This window comes from Poromitra crassiceps (assembly GCF_964638095.1).
Source record: "Poromitra crassiceps genome assembly, chromosome: 11".
Taxonomy (NCBI): Eukaryota; Metazoa; Chordata; class Actinopteri; order Beryciformes; family Melamphaidae; genus Poromitra; species Poromitra crassiceps.
This window is the reverse complement of record NC_139643.1, coordinates 52,492,772-52,516,602: the sequence shown is the minus strand read 5'-3', so window position 1 is coordinate 52,516,602 and position 23,831 is coordinate 52,492,772. Positions and strand designations below refer to the sequence as shown.

General features: G+C 44.8%; 1 protein-coding gene across 1 annotated transcript in view; it reads right to left on the bottom strand.

The window, feature by feature from the left end:
* Nucleotides 1-23,831, bottom strand: part of epb41a (erythrocyte membrane protein band 4.1a) — a gene marked incomplete at both ends in the record, with an annotated part of 70,063 nt that overhangs the window by 19,184 nt on the left and 27,048 nt on the right. Inside the window, 5 exon segments of the mRNA XM_083645689.1 lie at nt 10,738-10,908; nt 14,264-14,326; nt 17,093-17,140; nt 22,458-22,535; nt 22,539-22,550. Of these exon segments, the coding sequence (XP_083501815.1) occupies nt 10,738-10,908; nt 14,264-14,326; nt 17,093-17,140; nt 22,458-22,535; nt 22,539-22,550 (372 nt within the window).

Here is a 23,831-nt window from a genome sequence, read left to right as displayed (position 1 = left end):
AACTCGAGCGAAAATACGCTGGCATCAGTCGCTCGCTGTTCAACACTGATTGGCTGCCGTGTGAGAGCGAGTCAAGGATCACTCTGGCTTGGAACAAACCGCTGGTTTATTGTGTGGCAACAAACCGCATTGACAGGCTGACAGCTGACATGAAGTGAAGTCTGTACTACCGGTATGCAGCTCGCATTAGGAGCACGCTGATAGGCTTAGCTTGTAAACAATGACGGTGGCTCGTAGTGGACAAACAGCATGACATTGCGTAACGTTATATCCCCCACATGTCCGTCATTTCGTGTGCCTGTTGATGAGCGATTTAAACAGAGCGACAGAGCGATTCCAAAGGGTTGACTTGAGCGACAGAGCGAAAAATAAATATCTTGGTGTGAACGCTCCTTAACTGAACATACTGAGTCTTTTGGAGCGCTGCCAAACACTCATGAATAATGAATAACAAAAGGGAGATACAGAACAAGCTGCTGACGTCACCTGAAGAAAATAAATATTTGGATCAAATCACTCATGTAGGCTCAGAGTTTCCCACAGAATTCTAATCTACTTGTGGTAGTTTGGGCGCACTCAGCGTAACCCCATAAGCTCCACCCCCTTCCTGGTCCGGCAACCAATCAGAAAACCAGTAGAAGTATTCCGCCGTGATAATCGAAATACATTAGGTCACAATATAATTTTCATAGATTGGCTGTTTTGGAGATATTTGGACAAAACCCTGTTTGGATTCATTGTTAAGCTGCGTTCACACCGACCTATTAAAGTTTTTCGCTGGCATCGAGTTTACATACAAAGTCAATGCAAACGAGCGATTGAGCGTATATTCGCCCGGGAGAAAAATCGCTGGGCGCCCGAGCGACAGAGACAGAACGATGGGGAGAAAATTCGCTCGTCGCCCCAGATGAAATATCCCAACTCGAGCGAAATTACGCTGCCATCCGTCGCTCGCTGTTCAACGCTGATTGGCTGCCGTGTGAGTCAAGGATCACACTGGCTTGGAACAAACCTCTGGCTTATTGTGTGGCAACAAACTGCATTGACAGCTGATTGACAGGCTGACAGCTGACATGAAGTGAAGTCTGTACTACCGGTATAGAGCTCGCGTTAGGAGCACGCTGATAGGCTTAGCTTGTAAACAACTACGGTGGCTCGTAGTGGACAAACATCATGACATTGCGTAACGTTATAGCCCCCAGATGTCCGTCAATTCGTGTGCCTGTTGAGGAGCGGCGCGATTTAAACAGAGCGACAGAGCGATTCCAAAGGGTTGAATCGAGCGACAGAGCGAAAAATAAAGGTTTCTAAAGGCATTTCAACAAAATTTGCATGTTTTGAGGACAAAATGAATTGCAGGCAGCTTACTAACATACAGTAGTACGCTTTTCAATTGGAGTCGCCCAGCATTCGATGATGGCAGGTGTTTTTAAGTTCTCTGGTCTGGAATCAATGGCTGTTTTCAATGGGGATTTTTGGTTAAATGCCTGAAATAAGTTCTGTGGTTAACAAAAGTTTGTGAAAGTGCTTCTTTGTGTTCAGCAAGATCATGTTGACAAATGAGCACACACACATGTCACATGACTAATGAGCACACACACATGTCACATGACTGTGACACAGAGCAGATTTCAGTCATCTGTTCAAAAACACCCAGTGACTTCCAGACGAGGGAACCAGGGCATGCTAACAGGCCACGCTAACTTCCTGTTTTTAGGACTCCTTCCTGCGGCACTCTGTATTAGAAGTGAGCAACAATGAGGCAGGTGGGACGTCAGTTAACTGCTTTATTAATGGCAACAACAATGGAGACTCGATCACATGGTATCAAAGGTTCATGTAAACATTTTCACCTGAATAAGATCAATAGCGGGCGGGGTTACTCTGGCATGGAAACGTAGCCCATGAGGGATGCTATAGTATCTAGAAAAGTCCAGGGTGACAGAGGGCAGTGAGGTGGTCTAAGTCTAGTGTGACAGGGGACAGTGAGGTGGTCTAAGTCCAGGGTGACAGGGGGCAGTGAGGTGGTCTAAGTCTAGTGTGACAGGGGGCAGTGAGGTGGTCTAAGTCTAGTGTGACAGGGGGCAGTGAGGTGGTCTAAGTCTAGTGTGACAGGGGGCAGTGAGGTGGTCTAAGTCCAGCGTGACAGGGGGCAGTGAGGGGGTCTAAGTCTAGTGTGACAGGGGGCAGTGAGGTGGTCTAAGTCTAGTGTGACAGGGGGCAGTGAGGTGGTCTAAGTCCAGCGTGACAGGGGGCAGTGAGGGGGTCTAAGTCTAATGTGACAGGGGGCAGTGAGGTGGTCTAAGTCCAGCGTGACAGGGGGCAGTGAGTTGTAGGGCTGCAACAACTAATCGATTAAATCGATTAAAATCGATTATTAAATTCGTTGGCAACGAATTTGATTATTGATTCGTTGCCCTTTTGGCAAAATTTTTTTTTTTTCATATTTCATTTGAGTTAACTTCAGATTATTGAAACTGGATTAGCCTGACCAGTTCTACTTGTTTAACAAGCTGAAGCATATGCTCTGCCTGTAATTCAAGAGAAGTCTGCCTTTTAATTTCATATTTAATTTTAGTTCAATTCAGATGATTGAAACTGGATTAGCATGGCCCCAGTTTAATTAAAAGTTATGACCAGTTTAACTAAAAATCATATAGCCTGCCTGTGATTCCTTTTTATTTCATATTAGTTAAATTCAGACTATTTAAACTGGATTAGCATGACCAGGTTAACTTGTTTTATTATTATTATTATTATTATTATTATTATTATTATTATTATTATTATTATTATTATTATTATTATTATTATTAACTTGTTTAAAAACATATAGGCATGTAATTCAAGATAAGTCTGCATTTTATTTCATATTTCATACAGTTCAAATAAGACTTTCTGAGCATGACCAGTTTGACCTGTTTAAATTTAAAAACATATAGGCCTGTAATTCAAGTCTGCCTCATTTCAATTGGTTTTTAGCCCTAGTTGCACTTCTGTTGCACTTTTTTGTTCATTTGAAGTTTATAACAGTGCATGAAGGCATTGTGTATTAAATTAATGCACTACTTTTTGTGCAATTAATTTAAGTGGTTCAAAAAAAAATCAGAAATTTGGGTCGCGACTTCATGACAAGGAAAATAGTGGGTCCTGAGGCTACACCAGTTGAGAACCACTGCGTTAAAGCACTTTATTTAAGAAGATATGAAGATATCTTTTGCACTTACACCATACATTTGTATGTATTTTGTATTCGTTCATGCCCTGTCAAAGCTATTTGATGTAGCAAAGCCCGGTGAGTTTTTGTTTAACAAAAAAAAAGTTGTTTTTCAATAAACGGATGGAAACAATATCAGTGCATTTTTTAATCCAATTAATCGATTAATCGAACAAATAATTGACCGATTAATCGATTATCAAAATAATCGTTAGTTGCAGCCCTAGTGAGTTGGTCTAAGGCTAGCGTGACAGGGGGCAGTGAGGTGGTCTAAGTCTAGTGTGACAGGGGGCAGTGAGGTGGTCTAAGTCTAGTGTGACAGGGGGCAGTGAGGTGGTCTAAGTCCAGCGTGACAGGGGGCAGTGAGGGGGTCTAAGTCTAGCGTGACAGGGGGCAGTGAGGGGGTCTAAGTCCAGCGTGACAGGGGGCAGTGAGGGGGTCTAAGTCTAGTGTGACAGGGGGCAGTGAGGTGGTCTAAGTCCAGCGTGACAGGGGGCAGTGAGGTGGTCTAAGTCCAGCGTGACAGGGGGCAGTGAGGTGGTCTAAGTCCAGCGTGACAGGGGGCAGTGAGTTGGTCTAAGTCTAGCGTGACAGGGGGCAGTGAGGTGGTCTAAGTCTAGTGTGACAGGGGGCAGTGAGGTGGTCTAAGTCTAGTGTGACAGGGGGCAGTGAGGTGGTCTAAGTCCAGCGTGACAGGGGGCAGTGAGTTGGTCTAAGTCCAGGGTGACAGGGGGCAGTGAGGTGGTCTAAGTCCAGGGTGACAGGGGGCAGTGAGGTGGTCTAAGTCTAGGGTGACAGGGGGCAGTGAGGTGGTCTAAGTCTAGGGTGACAGGGGGCAGTGAGTTGGTCTAAGTCTAGTGTGACAGGGGACAGTGAGGTGGTCTAAGTCTAGTGTGACAGGGGGCAGTGAGGTGGTCTAAGTCCAGGGTGACAGGGGGCAGTGAGGTGGTCTAAGTCCAGCGTGACAGGGGGCAGTGAGTTGGTCTAAGTCCAGGGTGACAGGGGGCAGTGAGGTGGTCTAAGTCCAGGGTGACAGGGGGCAGTGAGGTGGTCTAAGTCTAGGGTGACAGGGGGCAGTGAGGTGGTCTAAGTCTAGGGTGACAGGGGGCAGTGAGGTGGTCTAAGTCCAGGGTGACAGGGGGCAGTGAGGTGGTCTAAGTCTAGTGTGACAGGGGGCAGTGAGGTGGTCTAAGTCTAGTGTGACAGGGGGCAGTGAGGTGGTCTAAGTCCAGGGTGACAGGGGGCAGTGAGGTGGTCTAAGTCCAGGGTGACAGGGGGCAGTGAGTTGGTCTAAGTCTAGTGTGACAGGGGGCAGTGAGGTGGTCTAAGTCTAGTGTGACAGGGGGCAGTGAGGTGGTCTAAGTCCAGGGTGACAGGGGGCAGTGAGGTGGTCTAAGTCTAGTGTGACAGGGGGCAGTGAGTTGGTCTAAGTCTAGTGTGACAGGGGGCAGTGAGGTGGTCTAAGTCTAGTGTGACAGGGGGCAGTGAGGTGGTCTAAGTCTAGTGTGACAGGGGGCAGTGAGGTGGTCTAAGTCTAGTGTGACAGGGGGCAGTGAGGTGGTCTAAGTCTAGTGTGACAGGGGGCAGTGAGGTGGTCTAAGTCCAGGGTGACAGGGGGCAGTGAGGTGGTCTAAGCAGACAACAGCTCCAACAGAGCAGCAGCGGAGGAGGAGTGGAAAGGCATTCTCTGGCAGCTAAAACGCTAGCTAGTGCAAACCATTATGGCAGAGTGCCAAGTCTTCAAAATGCCAACAGAGAAGAAGAAACCACAACGTGCCATCCTCTCTGCACTCTCCTGCAATCACCTCCTCATTTCAAAGGACACTACACTGGAAGAGCATCAATACTCCTGAGCTTCAATACTCCTGAAAGAGCTTCAATACTCCTGGAAGAGCATCAATACTCCTGAGCATCAATACTCCTGGAAGAGCATCAATACTCCTGGAAGAGCATCAATACTCCTGGAAGAGCATCAATACTCCTGGAAGAGCTTCAATACTCGTGGAAGAGCTTCAATACTCCTGGAAGAGCTAAGTTGCCACAGAGAGTTTTCAAGTCTATGCAAGGTCATCCTGCACTGTGAGATAATATTGCACACCGTGTGTTTGGGATGTAGTATTGCATACAGTGTCAGATTTGTCAAAGTGTTTAGGCTGCAATACTGTAACAAGTCACAGAAGACTTGGCAATATTGCCGAAGTTATCTTTTAAACTGGTGTATAATGATGCAATGAGGATTGAGGAGAAGACCATTTATATTTTTTCAACAAATGTTTCATCATCATAATTCTTAAGAGACCAACAATAATATTAAATTACCAAAATTGTGCTCTAGGCTGACAGTAAAAAGGAGCCTGAATTGGAGGGACTGGCTGTGGAGTCTTAAAAATGAACATGTGATTGTTGTGTGCACAGGGGTCAAGTCTGGGACAGAAAGTGGGTTTTAAAGGTGTGGGCAGAGGAGGGCCGGGGGCCAGGGGGAAACGCTGGCCACCTCGAGGACCCAGAACCTCTATGACCTTCAAGATCCATCTGACCTTCAAGATCCACCTCCAGGTGTGGAGGAAAGGGCGAGGGAGGGGGGGAAGGAGATGCAGTGGACAGAGATCTGATGGGGGAGCCGGGACAGGACTTTACAGGCGAAGGGGACGGAGATGAGGACAAAAAGGACACAGAGAAAGAAGAGAGGAATAGATAGAAGAAGGAAGACAAAAAAAACAAATACAACCAGTGAGGGGTAGATACAGGGTGGAGGAGAAGTCAAGGAACCTATAAAGAAGGAAAAGACATCACTCACAGCGTTCAAATTTTGCCTTGGGGCCAGACTTTGGTAGCCTGGTAAGCAGCCGCAATGAATCCTTCATTAGGGTCTGGAAGCAAGCCTATCCGCCACTGATTCGGTGACGTATTTTTCAGCCCCAACTGATTGGTTGCTGCCTGTTGTCAATCACAAAAACTCTTTGACCAATCGTAGTAGCAAAGCAGGACAACTTTGATGTTTCTGTGCTAAAGAACTTAAATTGATAAGAACTGAATGCTAATAGGTTGTTCCACTCAGTGGTTCCACTGCAACATCAATGTGGGAGCGCTGTTGTCAAAAAACACAGGCTTCATCTCTTGCCTTCAATTCTCTTTGTCTGCTACATCCGGGTATATCTACACCGGCAACTGTTAACGTTCACTTTAGCTGCAAGCCACAAGCAGCTACCAGCACCAACACATTTCAAAGCTGATGGGTTAGCTGAAAGAGCGTGACTCAAACTGGTTAACAAGTGAAACGTTTGGTCCCTCACACTGGCATTTTGAGCCCGGTGCCGGTGAAGTGGTTACAGCAGCAGTAGTGGGCTCAGCTAATGTAGCTAACAGTTAGCTAGCTATTTAACATACAGGTGTGTTGTTACAGTGCTCTGTAATGCCTACATCGACCAGCCAATCAGGTGTCCCGGACCGCCAGTGGATGGACTTGCGTCCAGACCCATATGAAGAGTGCTGACACCTGTGATTCATATGGGGCTGGATACCAGGCTAAGACTTTGGTGAGAGTTCTATTGAAGTGAATGGGGTGGGCAGGTTCAGTCCCACCATAAACCCTCATATCTGTGTCGTTTCACCTTTGATTGAAAAATGCTTCCACCAGATGAAAGAAAACACATTACGTGATGTTGACTGATGTTTTTTATGTAAAAGTTAGTTGTCCTTATTATTGGTCTCCAAACAGATCATGGCTCTGTCCAGCAGCTGCATATAGCTCAACTCAAGGGTTGTGTTCCCCCCATATCTTCAGTGCCTACTGCCCAGGTGGGTTATCTCGTCATAAGGGCCTTTCTCTCTGTGTGGAGTTTGCATGTTCTCCCCGTGCTCCCCCAGGGGGGTTCCTCCGTATATAACCCCCCCCCACTAAAAACATGCAGAAGATCAGATCGTCATCGTCATCCGACCAGTGACGACAACATCCGAAGTTGGTCCCCGGGCGCTGTACGAGAAAGCGACCACTGCTCCTGGCCTGCCCCCCGGAGGAAAGGACATGCCTGGATGGGTTAAATGCAGAGGACACTTTTCACCGGCCACCGTCAGCATGAGTGTGTTGTGGCCGCATGCATGTGTTGTGGTGTTCGTGTGACAATAAAAGACGGGGCTTGTCCCGTTACGAGTTTTTTATTTTATTTATTTTTTTAACTCAAGCCTGTTTGGTCCAAAATACAGTAGGGCTAGATTAAGTAAACTAAACTACATCATGATACATGACTGAACGAGTCACGATCACTTAATGTGTTTTCTTTAATCTGGTGGAAGCATTTTTCAATCAAAGGTGAAACGACACAGGATGGTTTATAGCGGGACTGAACCTGCCCGCCCCATTCACTTCAATAGAACTGGCACCAAAGTCTGGCTCCAATGTAAAATTCAAACGCTGTGATGTGAGTGATGTCTTTTCCTTCTTTATAGGTTCCTTGGGAGAGGTGGGGAAGACATTGATGTGAAGAGGAGGAGTGTGATTGTTGATCTTCTGCTTGTTTTGCTGTTGTTGTTTTGCACTTTAGTCTCTCCAGTCAAGTCAGACATGGTTACTACAAGAGTCATGCCAATACAGTGTGGGGGTAAACCCAGCCATGCCATTGGTCAGGGTAAACCCAGCCATGCGATTGGTCGGGGTAAACCCAGCCATGCCATTGTTTGCCAGACCAAAGCTTAAAGCAGCCATTCACTGAGCGAGGCAGTGGGAAGGGGGGTGGGGTTTGGGGCGGGGCTATAGAGTGCCAAAATCATGCCCTCTTCCAGGTTCAGCATGGGACCTAAGGGATTCATGTTTCCATAGACGTAGAGTACCACAGGGATGATGTCTTTTGTTGTGATCGTTTGTTTGTTTTTGTTTGTAGGCTTACCCACAAGTCCCTGCGTTGCTGGTTCGTAGGGGGAAAAGGCAATATGATTTTTGGATGAGAATTTGTGTTAAATGCATGAAATAAGGTGTGTGCACACACCTTATACACATTGACAAAAGTTTATGAAACAGAACAGTTTGTGGTCAGCAAGAGAATCTTCACAAATGAGGACACTTTTCTGGCTTTTGAAGCATTTTTGGAAAATCACATTAAAAAACGCATTTACGCTTCAAAAGTGGTCCTCGTTTGTGAAGATTATCTTGCTGAACACAGACGTCGCTTTTTCATAAACTTTTGTGAACCGCAGACGTTATTTCATTTAACCCAGATCCCCATACAATAATCCCATTGCTCATTCCTGAGGTACTACTCTTATTTTTTAAATAAAAATAGTTTTACTTGGTCAAACTAAGTGATTCAGCTATACTGAGAATCAGGAGACCAAAGAACATTTCACGCAGACAAAAACAGAAGAAGCTGTATGTATGGTCTCTCCTGATTCTGAATATCTTGGTTTGACCAAGTCAAACTCTTTTTGTAAGGATTTTTCTAAATGTCTATACATCAGATCAGCAATATGGTCCCGCACCCTTTTAGGGGGAAAACACAAGCAACTCGCCGTTGACTTCAATGTACTGTAGCATAGCAGTGCCAAACAAAAAACATAGAGAAATAACTGTAATTAATTTCATTTATTAATGACACCATGACATGACAATATATTACAACTCGTCTGGCCAAAGAATGCGCAAGATACACCGGAAATATGACTTTGACCCGTCTAAAGTCATGTGACTGACGTCATGTGACATTACAGCCCCGGCAGTCTAGCCTGAGACAAGTAGCCTACGTAAGTTGCCGACTTCAAATGGAGCTCGCTGACCGTGCGCTGAACAGGCGGACATGAGTCACATGACTTTAGAGCTGAACAGGCGGACATGAGTCACATGACTTTAGATGGGTCAGCTGAACAGGCGGTCATGAGTCACATGACTTTAGATGGTTCAGCTGAACAGGCGGTCATGAGTCACATGATTTTAGACGGGTCAAAGTCATATTTCCGATGTATCTTGCGCACTCTGTGGCCGGCCGAAGTGTAATATAGTGCCATGTCATGGTGTCTTAAGGTCATTAATAAACAAGATTAATTCAGTTAGATTTCTTTTTTTTTTTTTACCGCTATTTTACATTGAAGTCAACTACGAGTGGCTTGTGTTTTCTCCCTAAAAGGGGGCGGGACCATGAGCCGCCTACAAAATGACATATTGCCGATCTGATGCATGGAAAAATGAATTTGAAATGAAAAATCTCATAGGTCCCATGCCGAACCCAAAAGGACTTGGCACTCTATAAGTTTGCGGCCGAGCACAATCGATCGAGGTTGGAGAGCTGCCTCTCTTGCAGCAGCCTCCAGGTGCCATTCACACTAACAGTCTCTTCTTTATATACATGTAGTTCATAAAGAAACGCTGGATTGTGTTGCCTTACTGCAGCCTGTGCCAGAGAGCACCAAATCACAGTATGTTTACCTCAGACACGCCTCGAACTACTCTGTACGCCGTGGACCTCACCTGCACACACACACACACACACACACACACACACACACACACACACACACACACACACACACACACACACACACACACACACACACACACACACACACACACACCACCATCTATGTACTGTACACGTGAGCAAATACAATGTGAAAAATCCACAACATATTATATGACACACAACTCATATTTTGGTTCGAATGAAAGAGTCTGTTTGATTTCACTCTCCTGCAGCAACACGGCTCTTCTTCAGTGACTGCCACAGTCTGCCATTACACTCATCATGCTAAGAACAATGGAATGACATGGAAAAAAGCCAACAACAGCACCATCAAGTGGAAGATGTGCACGTGTGCAATTCAAATAAAGAAAGTGATACAGCTCAGAAGAGTTCTTTCACATTCCCCATGCACAATGCCTGTGTTTGTATGCATGTTCACTTCTTGCATACAGTATTGTCATTCTGTACATATTACCTACATGTGTAAAGTCACTAAAGTCTAGTGATTTTAGCTGGAGGGTGCATCGTTCAACATGTCATGCAATCTTATGGACTCTTTCAGACCTGTTATTGTGATTTTGACTTGTTACCTTTCATATCATGTCTTTGTCATACTCCCATACACTTCTGATTGTTATATATTGCATAGACAGATTTTTTTACGACCCCCCGCCCATAATACTGCACAAAAATGGTACATTGTCTTTCTGTCTCTGAGTTGTGCTGTTATTGATACTACTGCTATTTTGAACATCGTGTTCATTCTGTGATCCAGACACTTTTTTTTACATTGATATTTGATTCGCTTATGTCATGATGGAATAATCAGTGGTCAAAACAAGCTTGTTTAGTGCAGTAGGGGCATGTGGGAAAAGCGGCTACCAACTGAAGTGATCTTGGTCAACACTGCACCAATTTCAAAAAATTCTCTTCACATGACTTAGCTATACATTAAAAACAAAATTAAACATAGTGTCCAGCTTGAGAAATAATGAAATTCTCCTTTAAGACATGTAGGTCAGGAATACGGATGCCAAAGCAGGCTGTGTGTCCCTCGCAGGGTGCCGTACTCACCGCGGGCTGCAGCTGGCCGTTGATGCTGGCGGTGCGGAAAGGCGAGTTGGTGGACAGACGCTTGTCCCACTCGCTGACCCGCGGCTCAGGGACCGACTCCATGAAACTCCTCTTCAGCTCGCTGATGCTCGTGTGATGACGCATGATCTCCGTCTGAGTCTTATCCACGTCCTGCCACAGGGGGGCAGACAGGAGACAGCCAGGGCACAATCACCCAGAGTGAAGGATGGGGGGTAACAAAAAGATGGAATTGTTATAGTATGTTGACTATTATTAGCGCTACACTTGACATGGTTTCATGCTATTTCAAAAGGATGCTCATGCTGGATCAAGCCTGCCCTTCTCCAATAACATCCTGATGTCATAGCATGAACAAAACAGACACGCCCCTCACCGCATAGAGTGCCCAAGTCACGCCCACAAGCCACGCCCAATTTCGGGTTGCCCATGAGACTTAGGCTGTGAATTCCTCATTCATTTCTACATAGACATTTCTTTTTTTTTTGGCCGAGTCAAATCTACCGTGGTTACTTGTGATTCATATCCCAAAAATCAGCTTGGGACCTAGAACTGAGTCTAGCTTGGGACCAGGCTTAAAACTCTTTCAATATGGATTTTAAGAACCGTCTATGGAGAATTCACATCCTCAGGTCCCATGAGCAATCTGGTGATGGAGGGACATAGATGATGGTGGGACATAGGTGATGGAGGGACATAGGTGATGGTGGGACATAGGTGATGGTGGGACATAGGTGATGGTGGGACATAGGTGATGGAGGGACATAGGTGATGGAGGGACATAGGTGATGGAGGGACATAGGTGATGGAGGGACATAGGTGATGGAGGGACATAGGTGATGGTGGGACATAGGTGATGGTGGGACATAGGTGATGGTGGGACATAGGTGATGGTGGGACATAGGTGATGGTGGGACATAGGTGATGGAGGGACATAGGTGATGGAGGGACATAGGTGATGGAGGGACATAGGTGATGGAGGGACATAGGTGATGGAGGGACATAGGTGATGGAGGGACATAGGTGATGGTGGGACATAGGTGATGGTGGGACATAGGTGATGGTGGGACATAGGTGATGGTGGGACATAGGTGATGGTGGGACATAGGTGATGGAGGGACATAGGTGATGGTGGGACATAGGTGATGGCAGGAGGTAGGCACTCTATTGAGAGAGTTTCCTGCCTGACACCAGGAGACATCAGCTGCCTGACACCAGGAGACATCAGCTGCCTGTGCATCATAACTGACCCTTCCTAAGTCCCGCCCATTTTCGCTCTACTGACAGAACCTTGGTCTTTCCTGCTGTACTGACCAAGGACATGTCTGTTGAAAGGTTCTATGCTCACAATCTTCACACACTATGGTCACATCTTAAGTTAGCTAATGTTAGCAAACTAGCTAGCTAGTATAGCCACATCAAGTTAGCGTAATGGTTATCGAGTTAGCCTAATGTCAGATAACAAACTTCCTCATTATTTCTGTGGTAACATTAAAGGGATTTGGAAAAGGACAGATAGGTTGGTTGGTTGCTGACATTTCTAAGATGACATGAATTATCGTTAGCCAGAACTACGCTTGCTCAACTGTTATTGGAGCACAGAGCGAAAACGGGTGGGACTTAGGAACGGTCAATTGCTTAGTAATTGGACATGACAGAATCCTCATGTGAGTCATGCTCAGAGAATGAAAGCAGCAGATGCAGTGAAGTGATTATTAATATAGGCACGTCAGTTAAGCAGTAAGGGTTTTTAACAGAACTATACTGCCCCCATCTGGCAATGTCAGGTTAGAAGAGGACACCATGTGCAGTAAAACTTCAGCTCCACAAGCAATCAGCCTATTACCACGTTCACGTCATATTGATTTCACCATAAATATGAGCTGCCAACTGGGAAAACTCTTTCATTTCAGCCTCCTAGTGCTAAGATGTGCTAGGGTCATAAAACGCAAAATGATCAAGTCTCAAGTCTAAATGTAGAACGCCAAATTATGTATCAATTTAATCTCTTAAAGAAAATGTATGTAGGCCTTTTCAATGCAATATCAGAAAACGTGTTAGGAGTTTCAACTTCAATAAATTCAATCACTTTCCTGAATTTATTCAGGAAACGGAATAAATTCTGACAGGTTGTATCACAGTGCGATTCGGCAACCTGACCGGAAAATGCGAAATAATGGGCGTTTCCATCCGTTGCTAATATGCGAATTATAGAGCTGTCAATCACCTCGTGTTTGAGGCTGTCTGTCTGCTGATCTGCTGCTAGACCCGATATACAGCTCTATTAAACACATCTACGTTATTAATTTAAAGTGTCTTGATGATCTACAAAGGCACAAAGACCATAAAATGCAATTTCTGGATTACCAGGCGCTACTCTTCAACTGCAAGCATAAGGTTATAATCCACAGAGTAATTCTAGAAGTCGCATTAAGATTAATCCCAGTCTTGTTTAAACACACCACGCGATCTAAAAATTCTATTTACCATTATTTGCCTTACAAGTGTAGCCCTATTTAGTGTAGCTACGCTGACATGTCAACATGAAACGGAAGATTCGCTTCATCTGTTTCCACTGCATTTATCGCATTACCATTTATCGATACGGCCGACTTTTCCACCTCCCCCAAGCGTGAAAACTTTTTTGCGATATTTGGAGGTTTTTCCGCATTTTGCAGCGTTTCCACTCAGTTTTTTAATGCGCAAATTGAAAACTCGCATAAAAACAGGTGGTAGGAAACCCAACTAGTGAGCGAATGAAATGCCTGGGTTAGGGTTAGGGACCTGCAGGTCTTCAGTAACCATGATGGCAGAAGGTAGCCAAGACAATGACAACAGAGACAGCAGGGATCGTGAGCATCACATTACTGAGAAAGACATGACTGGGAAGCACAACATGTATATCAATTTCCTGTTTGATGCATCAGCAGATAACCTGATCCAAAATTATAATGGCAGGACTTTGTGAGTTGAATCAGCAAGGCATTTAATTTATTTTTGCCATTACAACTTACTTCTGGAGGCAGGCCAAAAGTAAGTCGTAGACCGTTAATAGTGTGGCCGATAATTAAACTAAACCAAACCCATAGATTTGATTAAGCATGATACCAAAATGGTAGTGTACTGGAGTCTGGACCATTGGTGCCAGGTGGCGCTATTTAAATGTGTTGCAGCTTCAAACACCAAACCTTTGCACCATGTTAGGACATTGAGAGGGACCACTCCACTCATATATTTAGTGACATGAAAATAAGATGACAGAGATGACATGAAAAGAGACGTGACGCTACAGAGATGATGTGCAAAGAGAAGTGAAGCTACTTGCATTTGAAAGAGAGAGGGAGATAGTGCATGCCCACATTGACCAGCCTTTAGGCTTTAGCTGAAAACCAGGCGGGAAATGAAGAAGAATCAAGCAAAAAGAGTCATGACAACTTCCATGCAGACGGAGAAACAGTCAGGCAAACAGTCAAAAAGCAAGAGGACGTTTGAAGAGTTTGATACCAACCTCCAACATTAAATTGCTATGTCGGATATAAATGGTTTCACCCTCAAGTTTCTTAGCTCTTTTCTGTGGAGAATGGGGGAAAGGGAACAGGCTAGTTGGTTTTGGATGTGGAAATGTGAGAAAATTATTCTTATTCTTCTTCTTCTATGGTGTTTTACAGCAGTTGGTATCATTTAAGTTGCATTTCTGCATCTGAGACCAAATTCATTCTCATTTTTTACTTTTACTGTTTGACTTGCAATGGAATCCAGCGAGCATCACTGACCATGGGAGGAGCATCACTGACCATGGGAGGAGCATCACTGACCATGGGAGGAGCATCACTGACCATGGGAGGAGCATCACTGACCATGGGAGGAGCATCACTGACCATGGGAGGAGCATCACTGACCATGGGAGGAGCATTACTGACCATGGGAGGAGCATCACTGACCATGGGAGGAGCATCACTGACCATGGGAGGAGCATCACTGACCATGGGAGGAGCATTACTGACCATGGGAGGAGCATCACTGACCATGGGAGGAGCATTACTGACCATGGGAGGAGCATTACTGACCATGGGAGGAGCATCACTGACCATGGGAGGAGCATTACTGACCATGGGAGGAGCATTACTGACCATGGGAGGAGTGGCAATGGAATCAATCACAACACATGAAATAGCTAATAGGATTATGCAGCAAGGCACAGGGGTGCAATAATCCAATACTGTGTCCACAGCCTGGTCGCCAGAATGAAATGTCGGTATTGTACTTTTCTGCAATCCACGGATACGTAGAAAATCACTTTTATGAACCAAAAATAATATGTTGCATATGACATTTCCAGATACGTGTATATCAACGTTACACACGTCATAGAGTCTGCTATTGAAAGAGCGCGGTGGCCAGTAAGGGTGTTGAGGTGGATGGAGGCGTAAACACTTTCACACCGGAGAGCCGTGTTCGATCCCCGGTTATGCTCACAGCGTTTCCAAATTCTACATTTCAACCGTGAGTCACATTTAACATTTTTAAGCCTAACCCAAAGCATAACCCTAACCCTAACCTTAACGTTAACCCTAACCCTAAGCATACTGTAACCCTAACCTTAACGTTAACCCTAACCCTAAGCATACTGTAACCCTAACCTTAATCTTAACCCTAACCCAAAGCATAACCCTAACCTTGGCCCTAACCTTAACCTTAACCCTAACCCAGGGATGGGCAACATTGATGATAGAGAGGGCCACAAAAAAAATCCTCGCTACCAAAGGGCCAGATTGTGACCTTGCACTTCCACCAGTAGCCTACTGTAACACCAGCACTTCCGAATATAGCTACTAATTTGATGAAAAGGACTGGTAATCAAAATTTATTATACCAACACTTATATTTTTCATATTCAAATTTAGTAATTCTTCCATTCAGATGACACCATAAACTTTGCTCTAGCTTTAAAACAGTCCGCTTTGATGGGGTACATCACCCACATATGTCATATTAATCAGATTAGTAATGCTGCATGTGCAATGTGCATCCTGGATATAGTTTGTTACAATAGCGTTAGCTCAAATGCTAACGCCATTAGCGCCATGTTCTGGGTTGTAGTCAAATAAAAACACAGATTTTGGTGATCTAACCTAACCTAACCAAAAACTCCCGCCTTGTCAAAAACAAAAAAAAAAGGGTTAGGCCACACTGAGTGAGGGCCTGATGCGGCTCGCGGGCCGCCAGTTGCCCACCCCTGCCCTAACCCTAACCCAAAGCATAACCCTAACCTTAACCTTAAACCTAACCCAAAGCATATCCGTAACCTTAACCTTAAACATAAAGCATAAAGCATAATCCTAACCTTAACCTTAACCTTAAACCTAACCCAAAGCATATCCCTGACCTTAACCCTAACCCAAAGCATAACCCTAACCTTAACCTTAAACCTAACCCAAAGCATATCCCTAACCTTAACCTTAAACATAAAGCATAGCCCTAACCTTAACCAAGTTGTTTTCTTTGCATTTAGCATTGGAAAGGCAGCAAGGTTTTCAAGTGAGCCACCGTTCTGTTTCAAAATGGGTTGAGATTGCAGGTTTGAGACAGACTGGGTGCTGTGCAGTGTGCATACAGAGGCAGCTGCTGCACTGCAGTGGACTGAGCTCTGCTGGTTCACTACACAGCCTCTCCACACATGCTGCTCACCACTATTCATGCACTCAATGGATCCCTGCAATTGTTACTATTTACTGTATCTCTCTCTCTCTCTCTGTCTGTATGTCTGTCTGTCTGTCTGTCTGTCTGTCTGTGTGTGTGTCTGTCTGTGTGTGTGTCTGTCTGTCTGCCTGTCTGTCTGTCTGTCTGTGTGTGTGTCTGTCTGCCTGTCTGTCTGTCTGTCTGTCTGTCTGTATAGACAGATGTATATTGTATGTATATTCAAAAGTAAAGCTTTTTGTTTGTGATCTTCTTTGATGGTGGCAAGCTAATGTATATTCAAATGTAAAGCATTTGTCTCTGAAGGAGGAAAGCAACAATTAGACATTGTAGAAAGCACAAAAAAATTGTGCCCATATAATAATTAATAATAATATATATAATAATCTTCACTGAAGCGAGGTCTCCTTGCGAAAGCTGCTTCCATAGCACATTCTTGTATAGTCAAGAGGAAATATACAAGCCTTAAGAGAAAGGTGATCAGCCACAAAACAAACACACCAAATAAGCAAACAGATTGTGGCGTTTGGCATCTGTTTTTGCAAAGGAAAACAACATTGTTAAAGTAAATATGTGGTGATGTGCGAGCGAAGTGAGGATGAGGATGGTGAGTCAGTCCTGGTGTGGGAGCCATGCTAACCTTCCTCACTCGCACCATCTCCGCCTTTGTTCTGTCCTGAGGAGAGCGCTGCCCCCCAGAAGAGGAAAGAGAGAAGTATGTTCATATTTAGGTCCCTGTGTATAATGTGTAATATCCAACCCAACAAACAAATCCATTTAGGTAACAAGTAGGCCCACGTTTGTTTGTGTCATACATAGAAAGCTGAAAATAGTATTTGTTGAAGAAGATATGCTTATGTGAATGTTAGTACTCCTAAAAGCAACATTCTGAGAAAACCGCCCTGAAAGTTAGTGAACAAGCCTGGTTTGCTCTCAACAAGCTTAGTTTGCTAAGACATTATAAGTATTTTGTGATCCTAAAACTGTTGTTTGGTATATTGAGTGCGTTCTTCAACATCTAAACTTGAGTAATATAAAGAGAAAAACAAATAAAAATCAATCTTGATTTGTGTGATTTCATGGTTGCCTACTTCTTACCCCTTCCAACAAACATGGTAATATATCACAGTGTATGACATGTAGAGAAGGCTTTCAGGCCACAGAACACCTCCAGGCACGTGCATATAGGCCTGAGAGGGGACTTGAGGGGACGACAATATTCACCTTATTCTTTGCCCATACAAGGACGCTTCTGCATGACGTCATTTTGTAATCGTCTTTCTGGTTTTAGACACGGAAGTAGAGTACGCCTACCGTAGTCAAATTTTTAGACTTGCCAAAAAGCTGTTTTCAAGCAAAAAAAAACCCAAACTGTTTTAAAGTTTTAATATTTTTCGGGTGAGAACGTAACATATATGTGACCAGTTTATCAGAATAACGCCTATTTGGAAATATTTAAGGAGCAGCGAGGACCGGGAGCGCTGGCTGTGCTGACACCAGTCGGACTAGCTATCTGTCAAACCCTACTCTAGTTAGGCTACTGGCAGTGAGAAAACACTGTCAACGTTCTTTTGTAACTAACGTTAAATGCCGACCGGGTACAGCCATCGGCTCCTCGCAGCAGTAACGCTATGAACATGTAACTGAAGTTGGCCGCAGTGTAGCTTAATTCTGAATGTTGCCAAACTTAATTCATTATTATAGTGACGTTTTGTTTTGAAATTGGCTGCCAGCTAGCGCTGAACCGGAAGAACAAATACAATTGCGTGTAATGCGGAAGAGAGAAAAAGTGGGCGTGGTGAATAAGGTGAAAACATCAGATCAGCAATTAGGCCCCGCCCCCTTTTAGGGGGAAAACACAAGCCTCTCCCCGTTGACTTCAATGTAAAATATCACTACCCCAAAAAATTATATAAAAATAACAGAATCAATCTCGTTTATTAATGACCCCAAAACACCATGACATGACAATATATTACAACTCGTCTGGTCATAGAATGAGCAAAATACACCGGAAATATGACTTTGACCCATCTAATAAAATCATGTGACTCATGTCACATATTTACATTACAGCCCCGAGCCAAGTAGCTGGTCTTCACAACAGCATTTAATGTAGGAAGACTAAATTAGTTACAGGCGAACACAGGAACTAGATCAGAGACGGGTCATGAGTCACATGATTTTAGACGGGTCAAAGTCATATTTCCGGTGTATCTTGCGCATTGTGTGGCCGGCTGAGTTGTAATATATTGTCATGTCATGGTGTTTTGTGGTCATTAATAAACGAGATTGATTCTGTTATTTTTCTATAATTTGTTTTTTGTAGTGCTATTTTACATTGAGGTCAACGGGTAGAGGCTTGTGTTTCCCCCCTAAAAGGGGGCGGGAACATGTGCCGCCAGCAGCCGCCTACAAAATGATGTATTGCCGATCTGGTGTACACTATGAGAACCATGTAGACTCCACTCAGCCCAGCATTCTGTGTGCATGTGGAACACTATGAGAACCATGTAGACTCCACTCAGCCCAGCATTCTGTGTGCATGTGGAACACTATGAGAACCATGTAGACTCCACTCAGCCCAGCATTCTGTGTGCATGTGGAACACTATGAGAACCATGTAGACTCCACTCAGCCCAGCATTCTGTGTGCAGGTGGAACACTATGAGAACCATGTAGACTCCACTCAGCCCAGCATTCTGTGTGCATGTGGAACACCATGCAGCTTGCTTTTTCTCTTCGTCCATAAATGTTTCAAAAATAAAATGCAGATCTGGGAGAAATACTGAAGTCTAACAGTGAATGGACCCCATAGCAGACTTGTGTCTCTTCATATTGAAGTCATGCAGAGTCTAGTAGTTCTCAAGGTGGGGTCCGGGGACCACCAGGGGGGTCCGGGGACCACCAGGGGTCCTTGAGGGGGTTCCAGGGGGTCCCCAGCAAAAAAGGGGAATCATTTATTTCCACTAGAATTCCATCCCTAAGTAACACAATGACAGAATGTATGTCTGTATGTTTTGCTCATGAGTTTAATAACACTTTCTGTCATGAAACTAGTCAAAGCATAAGTGTTGTCAGATGGATGGGGGACAGATGGGGGTCTGTTCAGGGGTCCTGACGTGAACACGTTTGAGTACCACTGATGTAGAGCACTGAAGGAGGCACCAAACCTCACTGAAGCACTGTTGTGGGACATCTCTCTCCTAAAATGCATTCAAGTGCATTAGCTGCCCACTGAAACCTGTGTGCAGCTGGCCCAGATGTTTATCCACAGATTGAAAGTCAAAATAATCATCTCTTGAAAATGGTTTGGCATTAAACTGAAGCTATTTTGGTTTTAGCAAACACACTCATGAGGGCAGTGGGCTGTGGTGTGAGACTCCCTTAGAGATGAGAGACACTTAACACATTCACTGCCAGCCGTTTTTTCAATACTGTAGGTAGCTTCTGCCAAGGTTTTTTTTTTAGGATTCTGGCTCATCTTTCAAGAGCCGAGGATTCTTTTCTGCTAAGATTTTGTGAACACAAAATATCTCAAAAGAACTAATAGAATGTGTGCTTTCTCTGTCTAAAAGAGTTAGTTTGTAGAGTTAGTAGTTATGTAGGCATTAGCAGTTGAATACAGCATGGTTTCAGCGTCTGAAAATTTAAGCTGAGATAAATGGCTTTTTGTGAAATTCGATAGAACAGTCACTTTAACCATTTATTTTTGGCGTAAGACGTCAGACATCTAAACAATAGTTTTGAACAGTAATTTCCTCCATAGCAGCAGGAAACCCCCCTCTCCTTCAAACTCCTCCCTCCGTGTGTGTTCTCCTCCCTCCGTGGCTGCAGCGGTACAAGCGAGGCTCTGCCTGTCTGTGCTGCCTGGCTGCTGGCGGCTGCTCTTTGGGCGAGTCTGCATGGGGCTCGTTCGTTTCGGTTGTGAGCTCAGCTGGAATGAAGCTGCGTGCGATTGTGGGCTTTCTGCCGGTGTTTCAAAGTGTGTTGCACCCATAATCTATTATGCAAATTTGCAATCCCCCACCGCCAGCTCCCAGCGCGAAAGCGAAAGCGTTTTCGCCAATCCATTTTACAGTATGAGAATGGTTTCCTCGCGCGTTCCCCTGCAGTTTTGGCTCTGCTTTTTCTAGTCTGGAGAGCACTGTCGCCACTTAGTGGGTCGGTGGAATGGGTTGTACACGTTCGGTGGCTCCCATATTTATATAGGAGATGTAAAAGGGTTAGATCAACGTCCCACTCGTTTTTGACGAGTTGACTCGCCATTGGCAGTGAACGTGTTAACTCATTCACCGCCAAAGACGTCTTTGACGTGTTATCAGGAATAGCCATCCACGCCAAAGACGTGTTTGACGTGTTTTTGTTTTTATTAGTGCAGCGCGTAGTTCAAACACTTCCCCAGCCTGTGACATGTTATCAGGTCCCTAGCCTCAAAGACAAAGCCGACAACACGTTATCAAACACATACCGCAGCTGTTGTTTTGAAATGAGCAGGAGCAAAAACAGAAAACAGAGAAACGCGCTTCCTTGTGCAGAGGAGAAACGCCATTGAAACACCCCTCGGCGCGCTGCACGAGCTGATCGGCTTGCTGCAGGGCAGCGGACATCGATCGATCGCGGTAGTCAAACCCGTGACCAACATGATCGATCCTGGTCCCTGGACCCCGTTCCTATGTGCCAGCCCGAAAGAGACGAGACGGAGTCACAACTGTGTGAGGAGGAGGAGAACAGCAGCCTCGCCACAGAAATGGCTTTCACACAGAGCAGCACGGCCACTTTCCTGTCGAGGGCGAGGAAGACTGGATTCCAATGCGACAGGACCCGGATGATCTCGCGGTAAGGAGTGTGTGTGTGTGTGTGTGTGTGTGTGTGTGTGAGAGAGACTACACTGATCTCTGCATTCTATTCTATGATCACACTCACTCACACTGAGTAAACTGTATTGTTGAATGTAAAAAAAGCACTTCATGTATATATATATATATATATATATATATATATATATATATATATATATATATATATATATATATATATTTTTTTTTTGTCATTTGTGTCATAACAATATTTACATGTCTGATGTCAATACAGTTCAAAATAAAAGAATTGAGAGCGAGTTCTGCCTGAGATTGTGTGATTTACAAAAATGCCATTTTCTGCAATTTCTTTCTCAGAGAGACCTTTTTGGTGAAAACAGGGTGTATATAAATGGCTATAAGTAGAGTACAGAACATGCTAAAAGCTCACTTTTTTTTCCTGGTGAACCCAGAGACGTACATCTTCATTTTGAGGTATTGCAAATCACTTTGGTGCTAATAGATAATTTACTGTGGGTCTTGAAAGATGACCAACAATTATGAAAATCTTTGGCCTGTGCTAAATATTGGCAGTCCTAAACTGGCCATGAATGAGTTAAGGACTTCATTCATGATTACTAAGATCTGAAAATGTGAACAATTTGATAGGCCCCCTTTTAAGCAGATTTAGCCCAAGGGTTGATTTTTGTATAGTGTACATCTTCCGATTAATGTGAATATGAGCACATTTACGCATATCATGTATATATTTAGATTTTCATTATGCATTTCTTCATATTCTCATTCATCAATTTCTACGATTTCCCTGTTGACATTTTGTTGAAATCGTCCCCATTAACTATATTCTTATTTATAGTCTGTTTGCTTTGCTGTATCCTATTAGTCTTTGCTGCCACAAAAAAACAATTTCCCCACAGGGATTATTACAGTTTCATATTTTCAGTTTAAACTGTATGAGATAGAAGGGATGAAATATATGATTACAATAGTCATAACTTACATGTTCTCTAATTGAAATTTACATATAATAAATTATAGGTAAGCTATTCCTCATTTTAACTGGGTACCCTGTGGAACCTCCTCAAGGCCCTCTGGAACCCGCTCAAGGAGCCAGTGGTTGAGAAGCAGTGGTTGAGTCCATGCACCTTCAGACCATGCGTCAGGCCACATGCCAAGAAGACAAACCTGGCTCCTTTTCTCCCTTTCCCCGTTGGCAGTGGTGACGGCGGGGGAGCGCCTCCGCTCTCTCCTGGCCAGTGTCTGCTAGCACAGACACAGCTCAGATACCAGGAGAAAGCTAGCACAGACACAGCTCAGACACCAGGAGAAAGCTAGCACAGACACAGCTCAGACACCAGGAGAAAGCTAGCACAGACACAGCTCAGACACCAGGAGATAGCTAGCACAGACACAGCTCAGACACCAGGAGATAGCTAGCACAGACACAGCTCAGACACCAGGAGAAAGCCAGCACAGACACAGCTCAGACACCAGGAGAAAGCTAGCACAGACACAGCTCAGACACCAGGAGAAAGCCAGCACAGACACAGCTCAGACACCAGGAGAAAGCCAGCACAGACACAGCTCAGACACCAGGAGATAGCTAGCACAGACACAGCTCAGACACCAGGAGATAGCTAGCACAGACACAGCTCAGACACCAGGAGATAGCTAGCACAGACACAGCTCAGACACCAGGAGATAGCTAGCACAGACACAGCTCAGACACCAGGAGATAGCTAGCACAGACACAGCTCAGACACCAGGAGATAGCTAGCACAGACACAGCTCAGACACCAGGAGAAAGCTAGCACAGACACAACTCAGACACCAGGAGATAGCTAGCACAGACACAGCTCAGACACCAGGAGAAAGCTAGCACAGACACAGCTCAGACACCAGGAGAAAGCTAGCACAGACACAGCTCAGACACCAGGAGATAGCTAGCACAGACACAGCTCAGACACCAGGAGATAGCTAGCACAGACACAGCTCAGACACCAGGAGAAAGCTAGCACAGACACAACTCAGACACCAGGAGAAAGCTAGCACAGACAGAGCTCAGACACCAGGAGAAAGCTAGCACAGACACAACTCAGACACCAGGAGAAAGCCAGCACAGACACAGCTCAGACACCAGGAGAAAGCCAGCACAGACACAGCTCAGACACCAGGAGAAAGCTAGCACAGACACAGATCAGACACCAGGAGAAAGCTAGCATAGACACAGCTCAGACACCAGGAGATAGCTAGCACAGACACAGCTCAGACACCAGGAGAAAGCCAGCACAGACACAGCTCAGACACCAGGAGAAAGCTAGCACAGACACAGCTCAGACACCAGGAGAAAGCTAGCACAGACACAGTTCAGACACCAGGAGAAAGCTAGCACAGACACAGCTCAGACACCAGGAGAAAGCTAGCACAGACACAGCTCAGACACCAGGAGAAAGCTAGCACAGACACAGCTCAGACACCAGGAGAAAGCCAGCCCAGACACAGCTCAGACACCAGGAGAAAGCAAGCACAGACACAGCTCAGACACCAGGAGAAAGCTAG